Genomic DNA, 19,334 nt, shown 5'->3' with positions numbered 1-19,334 from the left:
CTCGGCGCGAGGGATGGCAGAGGTGTGTGGCTGGAAGGTGCCGGTGGCAGGGTTTATATCTGCGTCCAAAAGGCAATTTGCTTTCTGTTTTGTGCGACTGAATTTCCAGGGGGATGACATCAGCCCCTGGGGAGGCAGAGGGTGGGGGGAACCTGTGAGGAGGGGTGGTTTGTCCCTGCTGGACAGAAGGGAAAACCCCCCCTCCCACCCACCCCTTTCAGGAAATAAATAAAGATTTCAGACAATAACTGACAAGGTTCAAGGAAACTCCTCTCTTGAAAATGCCACAAGTGCCAATGGGTGAAGCAACTGGCTCCAGGCTCCTCCTCCTGAGCAGGACTATAAACGTGGGATTTACCAGGAAATGAGAGGGACAAGAGCGTCCTCCCATTGAGCCGAAGTGTCACCAAAGCAGGTAAATCCCAGCTGCAGAGGCAGAAGTGAGGCAGTGGTGGTTTTCTTGGATGCTTTTCTTGAATATCTTCAGTGTTTGGGTGTTTGGCTGAGCCTTTCCCAGCTCTCCTTCTTCTCCATCTCCAGCTCTGCTGGGTCACTGAGCTGGGAGTTCACCCTGGGGCTTCCAGGGAACACCGGGAGCCTTTTTTCCCAAAGCAATGTTTGGATTTTGGGGGAACGCCACGGCTGTCTGCTTTGTCCTGCAGAGGAACATGGGGACATTTATTACTTTGGGCAGAATAACAGCCTGGTGGGACACACCTTTATTTAAAATCAGATTTTTTACTAACCCCCCATGCAGACCTTTGCTGTAGCAATGTATCCCTGGCAATTCCAGAGGAGAGGCAGGGTTGTGATGTGAAATCCAGCTGTGTGCTGTGGCTGTGCACTGTTCATCTTGCTGTGTGCTAATCCAAAACGAGTTTCGTTCTCTTTCCATGTTTACCTGGAGAGGGGCAGCGTTTCCTCAGAGCTCTGTGAATGTTTGCTCTCACTAACAGGGTGGCATGGAGAACTGATGGCAAGATGCCACTGGGGACGGGTGAAATGGGATGGTTTGGTGTTTGTCGATGTGTCCCAAGGCATGGGGAGCCCTCCTGGGGACGGAACACCCGTGCCCTGGAATATCCTTGTTGATATCGCTCATGGAGAAGCAGCAGCGGCTGTCGGAGGCACGGGGTGACTCCAGACAGCCCGGTGGAAATGGGATGAGATGGGGATGACCTTTCCTGGAAGGGGGTGAAGGGAAGCTGCTGTGAGGACAGCAGGGAGGGGAGGAAGCGGTGTCCAGAGCCTGTCCCGGGCTGCTCCGAGGTCACCGGGGAATGAGCGCCAGGAGGGAGGGAGGGAGGGAGGGAGGGAGGGAGGACCTCGCACAGCCCCAGGGTGAGGGATGCCGGGGGCAAGCAGGGAGAGGAGAGAAGGTGGAGGGGCCAGGATGAGGGAGGGAGTGGCTTTGGCTTTGTCCTCGCTGCAAGAGGGATTTGAGCAGGGGAAGGATCATCCCGGGCTGCCCCATCCCGCCGGGAGATGCAGCTCTCCGCTCCAGGTGCCTCCTGAGCACGGGGACATCTCCATCCCGCGGTTTCCTGGACAGAGGCGGTGCTGCTGCTCCCGGGGTGTGCAGAGAGCTGCTAATCCCATCTGGGAGAGAGGGATTTTCCACCTGCTCCCCTGCCTCCCGCCCTGTCCCGCCTTATCCTGTCGCACCACCAGGGCTCTGTGGCGCACGCAGAGAAACGGCTCCTTAAGGACAGTGACAGCACCCATGGGTGGGGTTATCCCGGGGCCAAACCAGGGCATATTTGATCAGGAAACCCTCCTGGGGGTTCCCCTGCTGAGCCTCGTTTTTCCAGGCTTGGTGCAGCTCTCGGAGTTCCGGTGCTGCTGCTCCTGAGACAACACCAGGGGCATTTTCCTGGTTTGATGTGTCCTGACCTTGCAGGAAACAGGGGCAGGGACAGTGTCCAGAGGTGAACTGGTCCCAGGGCAGGGAGCAGGAGCCTGGGTTGGTGTGTGGGTGTGAGCAGCGGGTTCAACTGCAGCTGCTTCCCACCCCAATCCCTCCTTTTCCTCCTCCTTTTCCATATCTCGGGCTGAATCCTCTCACATCCTTCCCCTTCACACCTCCTTAGCCTGACAGCAGGTTCTGGTGTTTGTCCTCCTCCCTCCTCCCATGTCTGCACGGGAAGAACAGGAAAACATCCCTATGAGTTGTGTCTCCATCCCTCCCCAGTCCCAGCTCTTTGCTGCGGGCCTGTTGTGCAGAAAACACCAAGAGAATGAGCTCTGGCAAATTAAAAACCACTGCTGGGAGCCAAGGAGTCACCAGGCCAGCCCATCTCCCTCCCAAATCCCAGCTCACCCTCTTCCCTGGACCCGCTCCAAGCAGGGGCTCTGAGTGTGCCTTTGAGCCACTGCCTGGGCTGTTTCAGGGCAAAACATCTGGAGGAGCTCAATTTTGTGGCTCATTTCCAAGTGTAACCATTTAAACCAGACTGCTTCTTTATGCAGAAGTGTCATTTAAAATAATAAAAGAGGCAAAATCGTGGAATCCACAGGCTCAGCTCTGCCCAAGGGCACAGGGTTCCCTGGGACCCCCTTAAAGGCAATGCCTTGATGGGAAATGGGAATATTCCTCCCTGGGAACTGGGATTTGGTGCATCTCCCCCCCGCCCAAAGCCAAAATCCTGACCTTTAGCACGACCAAGCAATTGAATAATTCATTGTTCCCCAAGCTTTGCTTGGAGGTTTTTAGCCTTTCCTTATTTGATGAGAGTTGATGTTGCCAAAGCAGTTTGGAGCTGTCAGAGTCGATTTATCCCTCATCCTTCCTCCTTCGGGGAAGTGACATCCTTTAGAATAAATGGAGAGAGGAAAACACAGGGTTTTTTAGCAGAACAAGAGAGTCCAGAGGGTACTGATGTTTGCAAAATGTAAATTTGTGCTGAGGATTTGTAGGGATCCTGGGATTTAGGTTCATTATAATTCCCATATTATTTTTCTTTGGGTGGTGCTCCTTCCCTCCTCCTCACTCCCCCTAACAATAGTGGAGCTTTGCTCCCTTTCCAAAAGGTTCTTTGGAATGGCTGAGTGCAGAATACATCACCTTCTCCCTTTCCAGCTTTTTTACCTCACCAAATATTCTAAAAATACCCAAATAACAAGAACATTGCTGTCTTATTTTCATCTTTGTTTCCCAACAAAAGCCTCCAGAGAGAAAACTTCAGCTCCTGGTACCCAGGAGTGCTGAGGAGTGGAAATGTGGGGGCTGCCTGCAAACAGACGAGTTCATGGGAGAAATATGAAGGGTTTGAAAATAGCCTATTTAGTCACTGGGGTTTCAAGAAAGGGATGGAGCTGGAAAATTCCATCTGGAAGGGAGACTGTGTGTGTGTGTGCACCGTGCCTGCCCTGTTTGTCTGCAACAGTGGATAAGAAATGTCCTGGAACGGCTCAAAAATACCTTGTGGGTTTCGTCTGGATGTTTGTTGGTTTGTGTTGGGCTATTCACGCCTCTCCATCTCCAGCAGCCTGGAGAAGAGGGGACAGCAACCATCACCACCACCTGCAGCGCTTTGGGGCACCTAAACATGTTTTTGCCAGGAATCCTGCTCGCCTAAATAGGTTGTGTGTGTTTTTTCTGGATGGGGCTGCGGAAAGTAGGCACCTCAAGTGGTGCTTTGAATCGAGCCTTTGTCTGCAGCGAGGAACATGGAAACACCTGAGCCTGTCACCAGCTTGTCGCTGCTCGGGGCAGGGGCACGGCTCTGCAGCTTGGCCGGGTGCCCCAGCCCGGCGCAGACGCCGCTGCCGGGGAGGTTGTGGGGGCGAGGGCCGACTCTGCTGTTTTGTCTGGAAGGGCCATGGCGAGCGCCGAGGGTTTCGCCGCCGTCTTCTACAGCGAGCCAGGGGTGCTGGGGCTGCTCGGCAACGTGGTCAGCGCCTTCCTGCTGTGCCTGCAGAACTTCACCGTGGCCACCACCGGCCTCGGGCCTCGGGCGGCAGAGCAGATCCTGGCAGGTGGGTGCTGCTGCTCAGGGTGGGGCTGAATGTCCCCTGAGCTCTTTGAGGGTCATCCCCACGGGGCAATGGACACCACTGGTGGGATGGTGGGGAAATGTGGGCTGTGTCCACCGTGCAGGTCTGTGTGCTCCTGGGGGTGGCTGCTCCTCCTTCCCCAGACACCGGGCCAAATGTTCCACGTGCCATTCCCTGCTGGATCCGTGCTGTCCTTGGGGCCTGCTCACCACACCGAGCCAAGGGGCCACACACAGGAATTTCCCTTTGGGGTGGGAGGAGGCCACAGGGCTGCTCACTGGAAGGCAATGGGACCTGCCATGGGGTGTGCCCTAGAGCTTCCTGCAGCTCCAGCCCTTTTGTGCTTGGCTTCACACCTGACCCCTTCCTGCATCCCTCAGGCATCCACCTCATCCTGATCGGTGGCTTTGTCCAGCTGCTGGCCGGATTTCTCGCCTTCCGCAAGTATGACCACCTGGGAGGCGTGGCCTTCCTCACCTTCTCTGCTCTGTGGAGCAGCTATGGGGTCACACGGGTCCTGTCCGCCGCGTATCCCGAGAACACAACGCTTCCCTTTGGGAATGCCAGCCAGCTCCTGGACAGCGGCACAGCCCCGCTCTCGGCCAGCCAGAGCGCCGTGGCCGGGCTGGTGGCCTACATCGCCATCTCCTTAATCCTGTCCTTCTGCTCAGCCACCGTCAACTACATCATGCCCTTCATCTTCGGGGCCATCACGCTGGCCCTGGCCTTCGAGGCGGTGGCGCTCTTCACGGACTGGGCCCTGGTGGTGTCCGGGGTGCTGGAGCTGGGCATTGTCCTGTGCGGGCTGTACGGGGCCATGGCTCTGCTGCTCAAGGGCATCACCCAGAGGTACGTCCTGCCCGGCTTTGGGCACCCCCTCTTCAATGTCCTGCTGCTGGGCTCGGTGCAGAAAAGCTCCTCCAAGGCCCTCGGGGAAGAAAAGAAGAAGAACACAAAGTACGCGGAGCCGATGGCCCTGGGGAACATCTGTGACACTGTGTCACCCTTCATATTCGCCTTTTACTTCTTCGGGTACATGAAGACTTTCTGTGTGGGAGCAGCGTGGATCTCCATCATCTCCAGCTGCCAGCTGCTCTCCAGCTTCTACAGCTACCTCAGAGGGGATGGCTACCACACCACCAAGTTTGGTGTCCACAGCCTCTTCTGGCTGGTGATGTCCTGGGAGGAGTTTGTGCTCACCGCCTTCCTCGGCCTGCCCGCGGCTCAGGACAGCAGGCTGGGAATGTTTGGAGCCTGGTTCTTCCTGGCCACTGCCTGCCTGCTGTTTCTGATGTCAATCCACAAAGACACCCTGGAGATGCTGCAGAACGCCTCCTTCATCATCCTCACCTCGGCCTTCGTCCACCAGATCCCTCTGTCCGGCGCCCGGCCCTTCCTGGGGGCCGCCTGCAGCCTCTGCACCGCGCTCTCCCTGTACGCCACCTTCGCCAGCCTCATCAACTCCATTGGGGAGAAAGTTCTGATTCCCGTGGGCCCCCAGGCCGTGTCCAGCTCAGCTCTCCAAGCTGTGCTGGGGGCTCTCAAGGCCCGGCTCTCGAGGTCCAAGGACATCCCCAGTGGCACCGGCGCTGCCGTGCCGGACGCTTTGTTCTACATCTGCAATGGCCTGGCTGCGGCCGCCGCCATCCAGGGCAGGCTGGGGGAGCCGGGCAGGCAGCAGCTCTCCATCCCCTCCGTGCTCATCCCGGGAGCCCTGGGGCAGCTGTTCGTGTGCCGGATCCAGGTGCGGGGAGGGAAGAGGTTCGGATCCGTGCTCCCCTTCTGCTACGCTGCCTTCTGGGGAGCCTGGACCTGGCTGCGCCTGGCAGGTAAAGCAGGGATGGTTCCTGCCTTAAAGGGTGTCCCCAGGGAATCCTCCAGTGCTTCCTCCAGTGGAATTCCTTCTGTCAGGAGAGTCAGCGACATCAGGGTTACTGATATTCCCCCCTGGAAAAAGATAATTCACAAATCACCCCAGTTTGCTCTCGGCTGCCATTGCTGCAGGCACCTACTGCTCTCGGTTCCAGGAGTCCAAGTTGTGTCGTCAGCTCCAATAAAAGCCAAAATTTCCCTGCAAAAACTTTGTGAGACAGGCCTGGCTCTGGGCCGTTATCTCAGAATAACAACTCAGGAGATGCTTTTAGGCAGCGGGAGACTCCAGGTTCTGGATTTCTCCTTCAGGAGCCTGGAGAAGTCTATCCCAGCCATGAAAGAAGCTCTCAGAAGCTGAGCCTGGCTTTTAAAAGCCGCATTTTGCTCCATGTGGGCAGAGTGTACACACAGCCTCTGTGCCAGGTGCTCTTAAAATGAGCATCTGTGGGGAAAGTTAAAGCAGTGGCTCTGGACGTGTGGCAGGAGCTTCTCAAGTGTCCAGCCAGGCCTTGAGTATTCCAAGCTGGAGCTAAAACCCAGAGCTTTTTTTGGATAACCGTTGCCAGCCCCACAGTTAATACCTGAAATACCTGGCGTGGCAGAAGCTGCCGGTGTGGATGAGGGAGGGTTTTTGGGAGGCCACCATCCACCAGCTGGAGCTGCGGTAATCCCAGCTGAGGCTCTGCCACTCTCCTGTCACGCTGCTCCTGGTGGTTTGCTCATAACCAGATGTGCTGCTCCTGTTTCAGGCCACTTGCTGGACATCGGGGCGGGGAACACCGAGGGATTCACGGCCGGCTCCATCGCCTTTTTGGTGCTCAATGCTTTTTTAGTCATTTTGGGTGAGTCCCAGAAGCACGTGGGGTGTTTATGGAGGGGCGTCTGGGGTCAGATGGTGAATCCTCCTGTGGTTGCTCCGTGGAGGAGATGCACCAATGAGGGAGGCCTGTCGCTCTGATTAAGCAAGAGCGGAGATGTTTTGCCCACAGCCAGTAACAGAAGCTGAGCTGGGCTTAGGAGAAACAGCCCCGAGGGAATGGAAGAACATTTCAAAGAAAATAAAAGGATCAAATCAGGTGAAAGCGTTCGACGCTCTGGGCCGCTGGCACCAATCCACAGCCACACTCCAGCCCAGCTGGTGTAAATCAGAACCTGCTTGGCTGCTGGGCAAGTGTTTTCCATGTGAGCACAGTGTCCTGGCAGATCAAGGGTTTGGCAGAATGTCCGTGGAACCTGAGGGCTGAGCCGACCCTGGCTGTGCCTCTTTGCTCCTCCACGGACAGGGAAATCAGAGCTGGGGCTGCTCAGTTAAATCAAACAAGCCTCAGTTGATTTAGGAACTCTTCTGCTGGTTCATGCACATTTTATGGGCTGTGATTGATGTGGGTCCCTCTTGTTTGTGTTTCTTTCCACAGCTTCCTCTTTTAACATGGTGCTGCTCTGCCTGACCTTGGCCATGGAGCTCTTGACCATTTGTTTTCTGCTCTTTACGGTGGAGAACCTCCCTTTGCCTTTTGAAAGTGAGTTTTAGGGGAACCAGGACATTAAACCTTCACCTTCAGGGTGCAGGGAGTGGGTCCTGGGTTGGGGAGAAGTGTGGGAAGCTCAGTGTGGCAAAATCAAGCAGAGCTTTCCTGCTTCCTTTCCCTGTAAGTCTGGGGTGTGTGCAAGCATGACTAGAGGAGGAAATCTTTCCTCTTATCACTCCCAGGGCCTTGAGCTTCTGGATAAACCCAATGCTGCTGGATCAGAGCACCTCTAGAAGTTCTGTCCAGCTCTAGTCCCCAGCAGATGTCCCCTGAGGTGTGGGATGAGCTGAACGTGCCACCACTGTCAGTGGCTGCAGTTCTGCTGAAGCTCTGCCTTTGCTGCAAGTGACAATTTAAGTTTTAATTCCATGGGGTGCTGCAGCAAGCGGATTAGCGGGAGCTTTTCCACTTTGTCACCACAGAGTAGAATCACAACACCATGAAATCCAAACGAGCGATTCCGGCCATTCCCACAGCACTGACAAACCCTGTCCCCAAGTGCCACATCCACGCTGTCAAATCCCCTCCAGGGATGGGGATTCAATCACCCTTCCTGCCTCTGACTCTGGGGTTTTTTTCATCAGTTGTGGTGTTGAGCATCGTCAGCGTCATCTGCTTCTACGGAGCCACAGCCTCGCTCACCAACTGCATGTTTGGGAAGGACCTCCTGATGGTGGGACCTCCTCTGCTCACAGTAAGAGATGCTTGGCACGCTGGGGTAGCTTCCCTGCTCAGAGGGGATATTCTGGGGCCTTCAGATTCCTATGGAATTTCCCTTCTGCTGAATACTTTAGTGCCGTTCGAAGTCCCGGTCACAGCACTTTTGTAGGGAGCTGTGGGCTGGAAATGAGCTCTCTTCCATTAGGAATAGCATCGGAGAAAGGGCAGGGATGCTCACAGGACTCCTGTAGCACCCCAAAATAGCTGTCTCTGTGGTCCTGGGGAATCAGCCATCCCCAGTCTAAGAATTCCTCGTAGACTGGAGTTTTAAAGCCATAACCTTGGAAGCAGGGAGTTTAAAAACTTTCACAGACTGGACAGCAAGAATTCCCCATCTTTTCTTGACTTCAGACTCCTTCTGCCATCTGGTGTGTGTGGCCAGGGCCATTCCCCCTACCCAGGGTGATGGATCTGACAGCTCCGACTCCTGCTGCAGGGAAACATTTCCATTAGATCAGCGTTTCATGGGAATGCACTTGAAACTCCATCCCTGCCTGGATTTGGGATTCCAGAAGAAATTCCTTAGGTCATTTTGGAGAGCAGCCATTTCTCCAGGAAGCTGTGCTGGGTGGGATTCATCTCCTCTAATTTTAGGCATCGGCAGTTGAAAGAGTTGAGTTGAGAGCTGCTCTCTTTGGCTTTAATCACTGGAATTCACCTCCCCTGCTGCAGGAGAAGCGTCCCTGGAGGTGTTTCTCTCCAAGGGATCGGGGCACAGTGGATCCCTGCATTCGGGTGGATGCAATCCTGCCTTGTGTTCCATAGGTTTGCTTACTCATTGCCTCCTGATTCCTGGCAGGTCCAGAGCTCCAAGAAGGACAGGGAGGATCCCCTGCCCTGTGTCTGCCCCAGGTCCCATCTCACGAGCGGCCTGAGGACCATCGCGGAGCTGCTGAACACGGGGGCCGTGTGTGGGGTCCCCACAGACACCGTGTACGCCCTGGCAGCCTCCTGCAAGCACCCCGAAGCCATCGAGAAGGTCTACAGGATCAAGGTGGGAATTCAGGGATGTCTCTGCTTACCTGGCTCTGTGTCCTGCCCATGAGCTCGTGCAGGAGAAGCAAGGGGAGCCCCTGGTTTCAGGTTGTCCCAAGACTCAGGAGGTGGCCGTGAGCAGAGCTCATGGGCAGCCACAGCAGAAGATCAGGGACCATTTTCTGAGCAAGGCAGGGCACAGCCCCTCTGCTCCAGGCTGGAGCACCGGGAGTTCGGCAGTGACATCCCTGGGGATGGACAAAGCACAGCCCCAAACAGGAACAGCCACTCATCAGCGGGTCCAGACCTGTGTTTGTCCTCTGTGCCTCTCAAAGTGCTGAATCAGAATCCCAGGGCTACATCCCCCCAGACTTTTGGAGCCATTCAGTGCTGGAACCAGCCCCAGAGTTTGCACCTTCAATCCAGCTCTTGCAGCCTGGCCCTGTCTGTTGTCCATGAGGCAATTTCCTGGCTAGCCTGGAGAAATAACCATAACAGACGATCTCAGCTGGCCCCGGGCGCGAGCAGCGGCACAAAGGACGTCTCTTCTGTGCTGCCCTGGTGCCAGTGCTGACCTTCCCTGCCGATGAGAGAATACAAACAGAATGTAAATACATGCCCAGTTCCTGAGTCATTTGGCCCCACTGAAGCTGATGTCAGTTGAGGACTGAAATGACACCGCTTTGCGAGCTTGTTTTATTTCCCCTCCATCTCCACTGCTGGTTTTACACTGAATTTATTTCACTCAGCTTCTTCCAAAGCGCTGGAGGGGTGATAATGGAGATGTTGGTCTGCAGGGGGCTGAGCTCTCCATCCCTTATCCCATCACAAATTGGTGTGTTTGACCTTGGTTTGCACCAGCAGAAGTTTGGAAAAAATCAGGCCCCTGGTGTGTAAGATCCCAAAAATGCTGATACTGAGTGGAGCCTCGCTGTCCCTGTGATGGATGTGCTTGAAGAGGGGGAATTGGATGCATCCCAGGAGTTCCCAAGGGCAGGCTGCTGCTCTGTCTCCTTTTTAATTTGCACGTGCAGATCCGAGCTGGGGCATCCATCACAGCTCAGCACTTGTGCAGACACAGCATCTTCCTCGCCTGGAGCTCCCTGGGAAACACACAAACCAGGGTCCCAGCAGGCTGTGAGGTTCTCCAGGCAAACTTTCCCTCTTCATCTATTTTCCCCCTGTTTTTTCAGGACAGGCCTCAAGAGAAGCCCATCTGCATCTTCATTTCCAACCTGGAGCAGTTGCGAGCAGCTGCTCCGCCCATCAGCCCCCTGCTCTGGGAATTCATGGAAAATGTTTATCCCGGTGGCATCGGCTGCATTATCCGGAAGGGAGAGTGGCTGAAGAAGTTGGGTGAGATGAGCAGCACAACCCTCCTGTCCCCCTTTCATTTTTCCAGCATGGCAGGTGTGCCATCCCAGCCCCCTTTGGGATGTGATGGGGAGACATTCCGGTCACTTTCTCCCAAGAAATGCCCCCTGGAGCTCCCAGATGCTTTGGTGGGTGTTGAGCAGAGTGCATTAACCATCTGTAATGACTCATCAAGAGTGGGAGCCAGCAGAATGAGCTCTTTGACCAGAAACAGGGAGGCTCCTCGGCCTGGGAGGGTCCCCTCTCCCAAGCCCCCCGCTGCTGACTGGGAATGAGCAAACCAGGGTGGAGCATCCAGGAGATGAGAGGGTTCCGATGGTCATCCCTGCTCATCGCCTCTGCCTTCCCACCCCGTGGGCACGGGCACTGTGAGCGCTGGGATGATTCACCTCAACCCTGGCTCCTGGGAATCCATGGAAACAGCACGGAATGAGGGAACTGGAGGGGCTGGAAAACAAATCCTGAGCTGGGACACGGGGCTCAGCCTGGAGAAAAGGAGGCTCAGGGGGAATTTCTGGCTCTGCACAACTCCCTGACAGGACGGGACAGCCGGGGGTGTTGGGCTCTGCTCCCAGGGAACAGGGACAGGAGGAGAGGACACAGCCCTTATCTGCACCAGGGGAAATTTAGATTGGACATTAGGAAAAACATCTTCACAGAAAGGGTGATTGGACATTGGCAGGGGCTGTCCCGGGAGGCGGTGGAGTCCCCATCCCTGGAGGGGTCTAAGGAAAGGCTGGATGTGGCACTCGGTGCCATGGTCTGGGTGACAAGCTGGTGTTGGGTCACAGGTTGGGCTCGATGATCTCAAAGGTCTTTTCCAGGCCAGCTGATTCTGTGATTCTGAGTTATCCACATTCAACCGGCAGAGGAAGGGTGGCAGGGTGGGCAGTGCTCACAGACTTTGGGCTATGGGGAGATCCTGTGTCCATGGAAACAGCTGTGATGTCTCCAGTTGTGAATCGTTTCCTTTTTACCCAGCTGGAACACAAATTGTACCTCTGCTCTCAGACTTCTGCTCAGGAGTGGACACCCACAAAGCCACATTCAGTTGGGCGCATGGAGCAGGGTCACTTCCAAAGGGAGCAGGAGATCCCCCCGGTGCCACGACAGGGGCTGTGCCAGCTCTGCCAATGTCCTCTGCCTGTCCTTCCAGGGGTCGGAGCAGGATACAACAGGGTGGGAACCCAGGACAGCATCATGATCCGAGTCCCTGACCTGACGGTCCTGGTGCACCTCATCGACATGACCGGACCCTTGGCCATCACCTCGGCCAACCCCAGCGGGGAGGCGGACAGCACCCACCACGACATGGTCATCTCGTGAGTAGCCTGTCACCGGCGCTGCCACCACCTGCTGAAGTGGTGGCAGACCTCGGTTTGATGTCCTGCACCGAGGGGAGCCTCAGCACAAGGTCACAGCAAGGTCCTTGAAGGGTTGTGGGTGTTTTTTCCCCCACAGGCGCCTTGGCCATAAGCTGGAGGGTGTTCTCTGCGATGGAGAGTCTGACGAGGTGGTGGCGTCCACCGTGGTCAACTGCACGAAGATTGATGAAAGTGAGTGTGAGATCCGCCCTTTGTGTCACCCACTGCGCTTTCCTGGGAGGCTTCCATGCCTTTCCCAGTATCAATCTGGCAGCACAGAGCGCTCCAAGAGCAACAGCTCTTGAGTGCCTGGACATTTGCAAACATGTTGATGAAGAGAAGCAAACAAAAGACGTCCTGGGAGGACCTTGGTGTTGACAGGGAACAAGGCAGGAGGACAAACACAGCTGAGCAAGGAAAATCTGCCTTGTCAGGGTGAAAAGGCTCTGAGTGGGAGGGTGGGTGCTGCTGGAAGGAGGGGTGGGGGCTTCTGGAAGGAGGGGTGGAGGCTGCTGGAAGGAGGGGTGGAGGCTGCTGGAAGGAGGGGTGGAGGCTGCTGGAAGGAGGGGTGGAGGCTGCCTCAGCCCATCACATCGAGGGTGGTACAAGAGCTTGCCCACAGTGATGCAGCAGCACACGCTGAGGTGGCTCTGGGCTGACATTTGAGAGGGGTTGATTAGTGGAAAACCAAACCCTTCAACAAAGTGTGAGGTCAGTCAGCGGCTGTTGGTGGTTTCGCTTTCTGAGCAGTTTCTGGTCCTTCCACACGACTTTATTTTGAGTGGCTTTGCTGGTGCGAGATGTTCTTTTATACTCCTTTCTGTGCCCCTCTGGGGACTGTCCTGACTTGTTCACTCTCCCTCTGGCAAGGTGGCATCATCATTGTGAGGGAAGGCTGCATCCCAGCAGGAAAAGTCATGCAGATCTTTGAAAGGGCGAAGAGCAGAGTGGTCTGAGTAGAAGGAACCTTCCCCGAGCAAAGGAACAAAGTCTGCTCTCCCCAAAAACATGAGGAGTCCCACGTTTTGCTGGAGCCTTGGGAGAGACTTCTCTGATCCAGCTCTTACCTCCTCGGGAAGAGCAGCACTTCTCCACCTGGGGCCTCTCCAGGGACCTTCCTGCAGTGATCTCTTGTTTATCCCCAGTAAGTGCCCGGAATCTCCAGGAGAGCTGCCCAGGAGCTGATGCTGTTCTTCAGGAATTCCCAGAGCTCCGGTGTTTCTGAAGTGCATTGGACTGTGAACGCAATGTTTGTGCATCCCCCTCCACAACACTCAGATCTGTATATTTTAAATTTCTAAACCCCACTAAATAAATCCTCTTTTTGGAACATAAGGAAAAGGCTTTGAGTTTCGTTTGATCTCCACCAAGCTCCTCATCCTCCCGAAGGGGCAAAGCTCCATGACTGAGCACCAGAGGAAGGAACAAGCACAGGGAGGTGTGATTCTGACAGAGGGTTTACAGCAAATAACTCACCCCATTCCTCCCCTGCCATCTTCCCAGCCGCTCCCCAGCTCATCCCGGGGCACTCAGCTCCTTGAAAACGCAAAGGAACCTCCGTGAACACCCATGGCCAAGCTGGGGGCTGCCGAGGGTTCAGAGCCATGGGTCGGCTCGGGTTGGAAGGGATCTCCTGTCAGGATCATCTCGTTTCCAGCACCTTGCCCCTGGCTGGGTGCTGCTGCCCCAGAGCTGTCCCCACAGCAGTCCCCGGGGCTGTCCCCACCCCTGTCCCCAGGACCCACGTTAGGAGCTGTGGAGGGACAGAAGTTTCTGCCAAGAGCAGAGAACAGAACCTTCCTCTCTCCCAAAGCAAACAAGCCCCAGGGGGAGCCAGGGATGAGGGAATCCACTCGCTAAAAAAGAACCTCAACAAAGGAAACAATGAGTTAGACCCGAAGGCTTCAAAACACTGCGAGGTGCGTGACCGGTTGGAGGTTTTCTGTAATGTTTTTCCCATCCTGGAGGCAGTGTCCAAGTGGGAGATCTCTGCCAGTTCCCTACCGTTGTTCCCTCTCCTCCCTCCTGCTCTGGGCAGGGAGGTCATTCCCCTGGCACAGCCACAGTCCCACCACCCAGGGGACGAGACCCTTCCCTTCTCTTGCTCCTTATCGTTGCTTTGGAGCAACTTCTCATGGAATTCTCCCTCAGGACACACCCCACCTGCTGCGGGAGCTGGGCAGGAAAATCTGGGAGCCCTGGGGCTGGATTCCTCCTGCTGCTGCAGGAGCTGGGCAGGAAAATCTGGGAGCCCTGGGGCTGGATTCCTCCCACGCCTCGTTGCTGACATGTCAACACCAGCTCCTGCCCCGAGTGCGCTCCGCTTGCTTTGGCGCTGCCGTTGTTGTCCAGCTGGTGCTGCCATTCCGTTTGCACTCAGAATCCACCATAAATAGCAGCTTTCACTCCTTCTCCAGCTCACGGCTGTTGTTTCATTCAAGCAGCTCCCCAAACTCCCGGTCAGAGATCCTTGGCAGGCGTTCCTGGGGTGGAACACAGGCTCCCCTTCACCCCGCAGCCTCCTGACCCTGCAAACCCACTCGGGCACAGCTGGGCATTCCCAGCCTCCTGTGGTTTCCCAGCCCGTGCCAGCATCTGGAAGTGGAGCTTACTCAGGCTCTCCTCCCTGCACATGCCTCAGGACAGCTAAACAACCTGGGCTGGTGGAAGGTGTCCCTGCCTTGGAACGGGATGAGCTTCCAGCTCCCTTCCAAGCCAAACCATTCCATGGTTGTGTGATAAACACTTATTCAATAAATGGAAGTTGAGCGCCAGCTGAGGTTCATCACCACCCAGCAGAGGCTTAACTTCAGGGCATGTGGTGAAGTCCCACAACACGGGACTCCTGTCATGTTTAAATACCTTAATGCTTGAAAAACGACTTGAACTTCCTGAGCAAGTCAGGTTTGTTAATATTGGCTATAAACTGCTGGAACAGCAAAAAAAACCCACAAAAAAACCCCAAGAAAATAGAAAAGGAGAAAGTCCCTTCTTGACTTGTGATCTGGGACTGTGTTAGACCATCTCCATGTTGGTGCCATGGGAATTGCCAGCTCCAGGGAAGGATGTGGAGCTCCCCAAGTGCCCCTGCACTGCTCACACCAAACAGCCAGGACGTGGGAAATCCAGGCAAGGATGGAAATTTACCTCTGCAGCAGGTAAAGGGTGTCAGCCCTTGAGGAAAGCACTGGATGCACTGTGATCACAAATCGGGGTGAAAATTAGAAACAGATTCCAACCAGAGCTACAAAAATCCAGAATTTAGGTTATAAGATAAGAAAACACCTGGAGCTTATGGCTTTATTTCAGGCAGAGCCAGGATTAGTGTTTCCTTGTACAAATTACATAAAGAGTCCCTTCCCAGAAGAGCACAATGATATCAATAAACTGTCTGTACTTACGGGCAGCCGAGAACCAGGGGTGTAAAATTTTATGCACTAATTGAGTTTTTATGATTTTATGATTTACTGAATAAGGAAACAAACAGGTTATCTTAGAGGGAAAAAACCCCCGCAGTCACCATAGTCTGGGCTGCTCACTTTGGTCGTCGTGTCTCATGGGTGTTCTGGTGACTCAGGAGTAATTATGGGTCAGAATATTTGCTCTGCACCTGTTTTCCACCATCAGGCGATAAAAATAAGGGGATTTTTAATTGACACAATAAATGGCACAATCATTTTGTTCCAGAAACAAGCTCTCACCTCTCTTCGCTGGAAAGAAGGAAGTAAATTTGATTTTTCGATGTTGCTGCTAAATAAAAGGGAGTAATTCCTTTAAAAAAACATGTTTGGGGGAATCAGAGAACCCTGGAATGGTTTGGGGCAGGAGGGGCCTTAAAGATCCCCCTATTCCCAATCCCTGCCATGGGACTCCTTCCCCTGGACCAGGTTATTTGTGTCTTGCACACACAGCTGGGAATTTCTGACCAACATCACTGGAGGTTGTGGAGCAAAGATTTGCTGGTTGAGAGGCCATGATAAATCCCAGATAAACAGCAAGGAATTGATGTTATTGTGAAATGTAATTCACTTTAACAAAAAAAGCTTTTTCATAGTAGGGATATACTGGAGATGCTCCATCTCTGGGAGCGTCCAAGGCCAGGCTGGATGGGGCTTGGAGCAACCTGGGATAGTGGAAGGAGTCCCTGCCCATGGCAGGAGATGATCTTTAAGTTGCCTTTCAACCCAAATAATTCTGGGGTTCTTTGATTGTGTTGTTGGTTCTGTTTTAGCCAAACACAGGATGGAATTGGTTACTGGGCTCCGAGGAGTTCCCAGGACAAGCCAGGCTGGAAAATGGCTCAGTCCCATCCCCCAGGAGCGTGCTGGGGCTTTGACACACAAACCCAGCACAAAAACCCAGAGCAAGGTCCCCATTGTCACATTCCCGCAATTCTTCCAAAGTAAATTCCCCAGGTCTCCACAGCCCCTGCAAGTTTAGAGGGAAACAAACACACCTCCCTTAGGTCAACAACAGGAGCCTTCCACTCCTTTAGTCGGGCTCTCTGAACACAGGGGCCTTTCATCAGGGCTATTGCTAATTTTTAACGCCTCTTGTTGTGTTTTCCATCCTGCTGCACGCTGGAGAAGGCTCATTCCCAGTGGGGAAGGCTCATTTCCCAATGGAAACAGCAATGTCAACCAGAGTTAAGGGTAAAGGCTGCAAACCTTGTCATATTTACCCCTAAATCTCTCCTGTGGGTGGTTTTATTAATTTCCACCCCCCTTCTCAGCTTGGTGTTTGCTCCAGAGTGAGCTGAGCTCCAATGAAATCATTTTCAGGGATGGGGACCAGGTTTGGCAGAGAGGGGCAGCCCCTTTAGTGCTCAGGGAGAGGGAAGGAGAGGCAGGGATGGGAGAGGAGGCTTTAGGTAACAGGACATTATTTTATTTATTCTTTTATTAGGGTTTAGGTATCAGGACATTATTTTATTAATTATTTTATTAAAAGAAACACGGGTGGAAAATGCTGCTACAAAGCTGCGTGTCCACATCGTCAAGGAATTAAATGGCACCAGTGCCAGCTGTGGTGCTGGACATTCCATCTGTGCTCTGGGAGATTGTGAAGGGAATTTTGAGGAGTGACCATCAAGTCCTCCATGGCCAGGCCTGTTCTGGGACCAAGGGACCAATGCCTGGGGGTGACAGCACGTTTGGGCACCCCCAGGGCTCCTGTGCCTCTGAGGTGGCTCCTTTCTCAGGGAAGCAGGAGTTGGCCAGCTCAGCTTCCCAGAAAACTGCATTTCCATCTCTGCCTCAGCACAGACAACCAACTCATCCTCTTGCCTCTCTGATGGCAGCTTTTACCAGCTCATGATTCAGACTAAAAACAAGAGAGTTCTTCCTAGGCCAGGAGTTGGTGCCACCCTTCCCGGAGCTGCCCCTCATCAAGGCCATTGCGGTCTGGTTTCGGTTCTGCCCTGCCCATACCCGTCTCCTTCCTTCTTGGGAATATTTTCACAAAGAACTCTATTTGCCAGATAATTTTATGAGGCAGGACAACGCATCTTCCTGGTGGCAGTTAGGTCACAGCTAGGTGAATTTGCATTTTATCAATTTCAACGTTATTTTGGGCAGAGTTGGAGGGAAAAACAAGCTGTGAAGGCATGTACACAACCAACTCCTACCCTTCCACCAGGCATCTCCCTCCCTCAACAGACAGGAGGAATTGTCTGGGCAAAAAATGCTCAGAAAGCTCAAAAATCTCCAGAATCTGTAGCACCACAGACAAGGCAACCTCAAAGGATCCACACGCTGCTGTGCAAAACCCATTTCAGTAATCCCAAAACTCCAGACTGGTTTGGGTTGGGAGGGACCTTAAATCCCATCTGATTCCACTCTGATGGGCAGGGGCAGCTCCACCGGGCTGGGCTGCTCAGTTATGGACCCCCCAAAATGCTGTTTCACATTAAGGTTTAGCAATTAAGAGAGTTGGACAAGGCCTCCATGTTCCCTTGACTCACATCTCAGGCCTTTGAGAGCGAGACCTTGGAAACGAGATGGAGAACGGGATCACCATTAAATGCCTGTGGAATGCCCAGCTCAGCTCCTCCTGTGACCAAGGAGCCTGTATCCCATGCTCCAGGAGTCATGGAACCATGGACTCTTTGAGGTTGGTAAGATCACCAGTCCAACCACTTGGACTCGGTTTCTTCACTCCCAAAACTTCAGCAAGCTTCCACATCTGCTCCTTCCTTATCCCTCCCTCATTCCTCACTTGCCATTTCTAATTCCTGCTCTTCCAACTAGGACTTGGCTGGTTTTGCAAGGGAAGGAGGGCCTGGAGCGATTGTAGAGTTGGGAAGGAGGGGGAGAGGGGTCAGTGGGGCCCCTTGGGTCATGTAGGATCTGATAACCCAGTGTGGGACAACAGGCACCTTGGGAATGCTGCAGGCACAGGATGCCAGAGGTGGTTTGGGGACTTCTGGGAATTCTGAGGAGATAAGGTGAGTGTGGCCGGGGTAGGGTCAGTGTTGATGATTCTCACCCACCCTCCGGGTTCTAAAGAACTCCTGAAAGGAAACCAGGGCACATCCTGGTCCTTTAGGGAGTTTCTGCTGAGTGCACAGGGTCATGCTGGAACCCACAGCAGTGGGAATGATCAGTTGAGTCAATCCAGCAGATAAGAGAGAGATTGTGTGGTGTAAACCAGCAGTGAGATCAAAGGGTTGTTGCACTTCCAGCAATTGGTGCTGTGTCAGGGAAACAATTTGGGGCTGGGTATTTACTGAAACTCCTTATGAAACAAAAACACACCACAAAAGTCCCACGTTACTTCCTGCTGGGTGGGTCACACGAAAAACGGGGTGTGAGAATGGGGGTACTCAGGTGGAGAATCTCCCATGAGGAGGTGATCACCTGGGTGAGCAAGGAATGCCAGTTATGTCTCTAAACTTGGGTTGGGAACACAAGAATGGCACAGAGCCAAGGCAGAGAGATGGTCAAAAGAACCTTCTTCTGCAGCAGGAACATGAGGTTCCTCAGAGGTGCCCGGGCCTTGGAGGGACCTCAGTGACTCTGTTCCACAGCTGCTGGGACAGAAGAACCTCTCTCAGGATAACAGTCCTATCCCTGACATCCATCCTGTGGCCAGAGCAGAAGAATTTGCTGAAATTCCTGGGTTTTGCTATCTAGAACGAGATCATAACATGAGTGAGATCTCTGTGTGTTTTCCAGGAAGGAATGGAAAGTTCTCACAAGAACTGACAATGTTGACCCTTTAACATGAGATTTTCACTCAAGGAATTTATTGGGGCTGCTGAACTGGATGTTCAGGGCAGACCTCCCCATCCAGCCCCACATGACCCCCTGCCCTGACTGCTCCGTTATCCCTTGGGATCCTCTGGCACTGGCAGGTGGTGTGGGAATGGAGCAGGGGAATCCAGCGATCCCACAAACTCACCAGTGTCTGCCCAAGGATCTGCCCAAGACCCCACCAGCTCTGCCACAAACCCTTTCCTCCCTCAGCCCCAGCTGGCAGTGCCCTGCAGAAAGAGGGGATGGAA

At 54.0% G+C, this 19,334-nt stretch overlaps 1 protein-coding gene across 1 annotated transcript; it reads left to right on the top strand.

Moving 5' to 3' along the window:
- Nucleotides 1-390: 390 nt before the first annotated feature.
- On the top strand, nucleotides 391-12,979 carry LOC131583695 (uncharacterized). The gene is made up of 11 exons (XM_058848092.1): nucleotides 391-415; nucleotides 3,818-3,978; nucleotides 4,377-5,825; nucleotides 6,618-6,710; nucleotides 7,284-7,388; nucleotides 7,982-8,091; nucleotides 8,917-9,111; nucleotides 10,286-10,448; nucleotides 11,623-11,788; nucleotides 11,928-12,022; nucleotides 12,701-12,979. The coding sequence occupies exons 2-11, from the start codon at nucleotides 3,822-3,824 to the stop codon at nucleotides 12,784-12,786; spliced, it is 2,619 nt and encodes an 872-aa protein (XP_058704075.1). The 5' UTR covers nucleotides 391-415; nucleotides 3,818-3,821; the 3' UTR covers nucleotides 12,787-12,979.
- Nucleotides 12,980-19,334: the final 6,355 nt, after the last annotated feature.

Source organism: Poecile atricapillus, chromosome 12, assembly GCF_030490865.1.
Source record: "Poecile atricapillus isolate bPoeAtr1 chromosome 12, bPoeAtr1.hap1, whole genome shotgun sequence".
NCBI lineage: Eukaryota > Metazoa > Chordata > Aves > Passeriformes > Paridae > Poecile > Poecile atricapillus.
The sequence above is the reverse complement of the archived record's forward strand: the minus strand, read 5'-3'. Positions and strand labels throughout refer to the sequence as shown.

Bases quoted from the DNA above. Each gene is read 5' to 3' on its own strand.
- LOC131583695 (XM_058848092.1), top strand. From the start codon at position 3,822: ATGGCGAGCGCCGAGGGTTTCGCCGCCGTCTTCTACAGCGAGCCAGGG. The intron at 5,826-6,617 runs GTAAAGCAGGGA...CTCCTGTTTCAG, and splicing joins GACCTGGCTGCGCCTGGCAG to GCCACTTGCTGGACATCGGG. The intron at 8,092-8,916 runs GTAAGAGATGCT...GATTCCTGGCAG, and splicing joins TGGGACCTCCTCTGCTCACA to GTCCAGAGCTCCAAGAAGGA.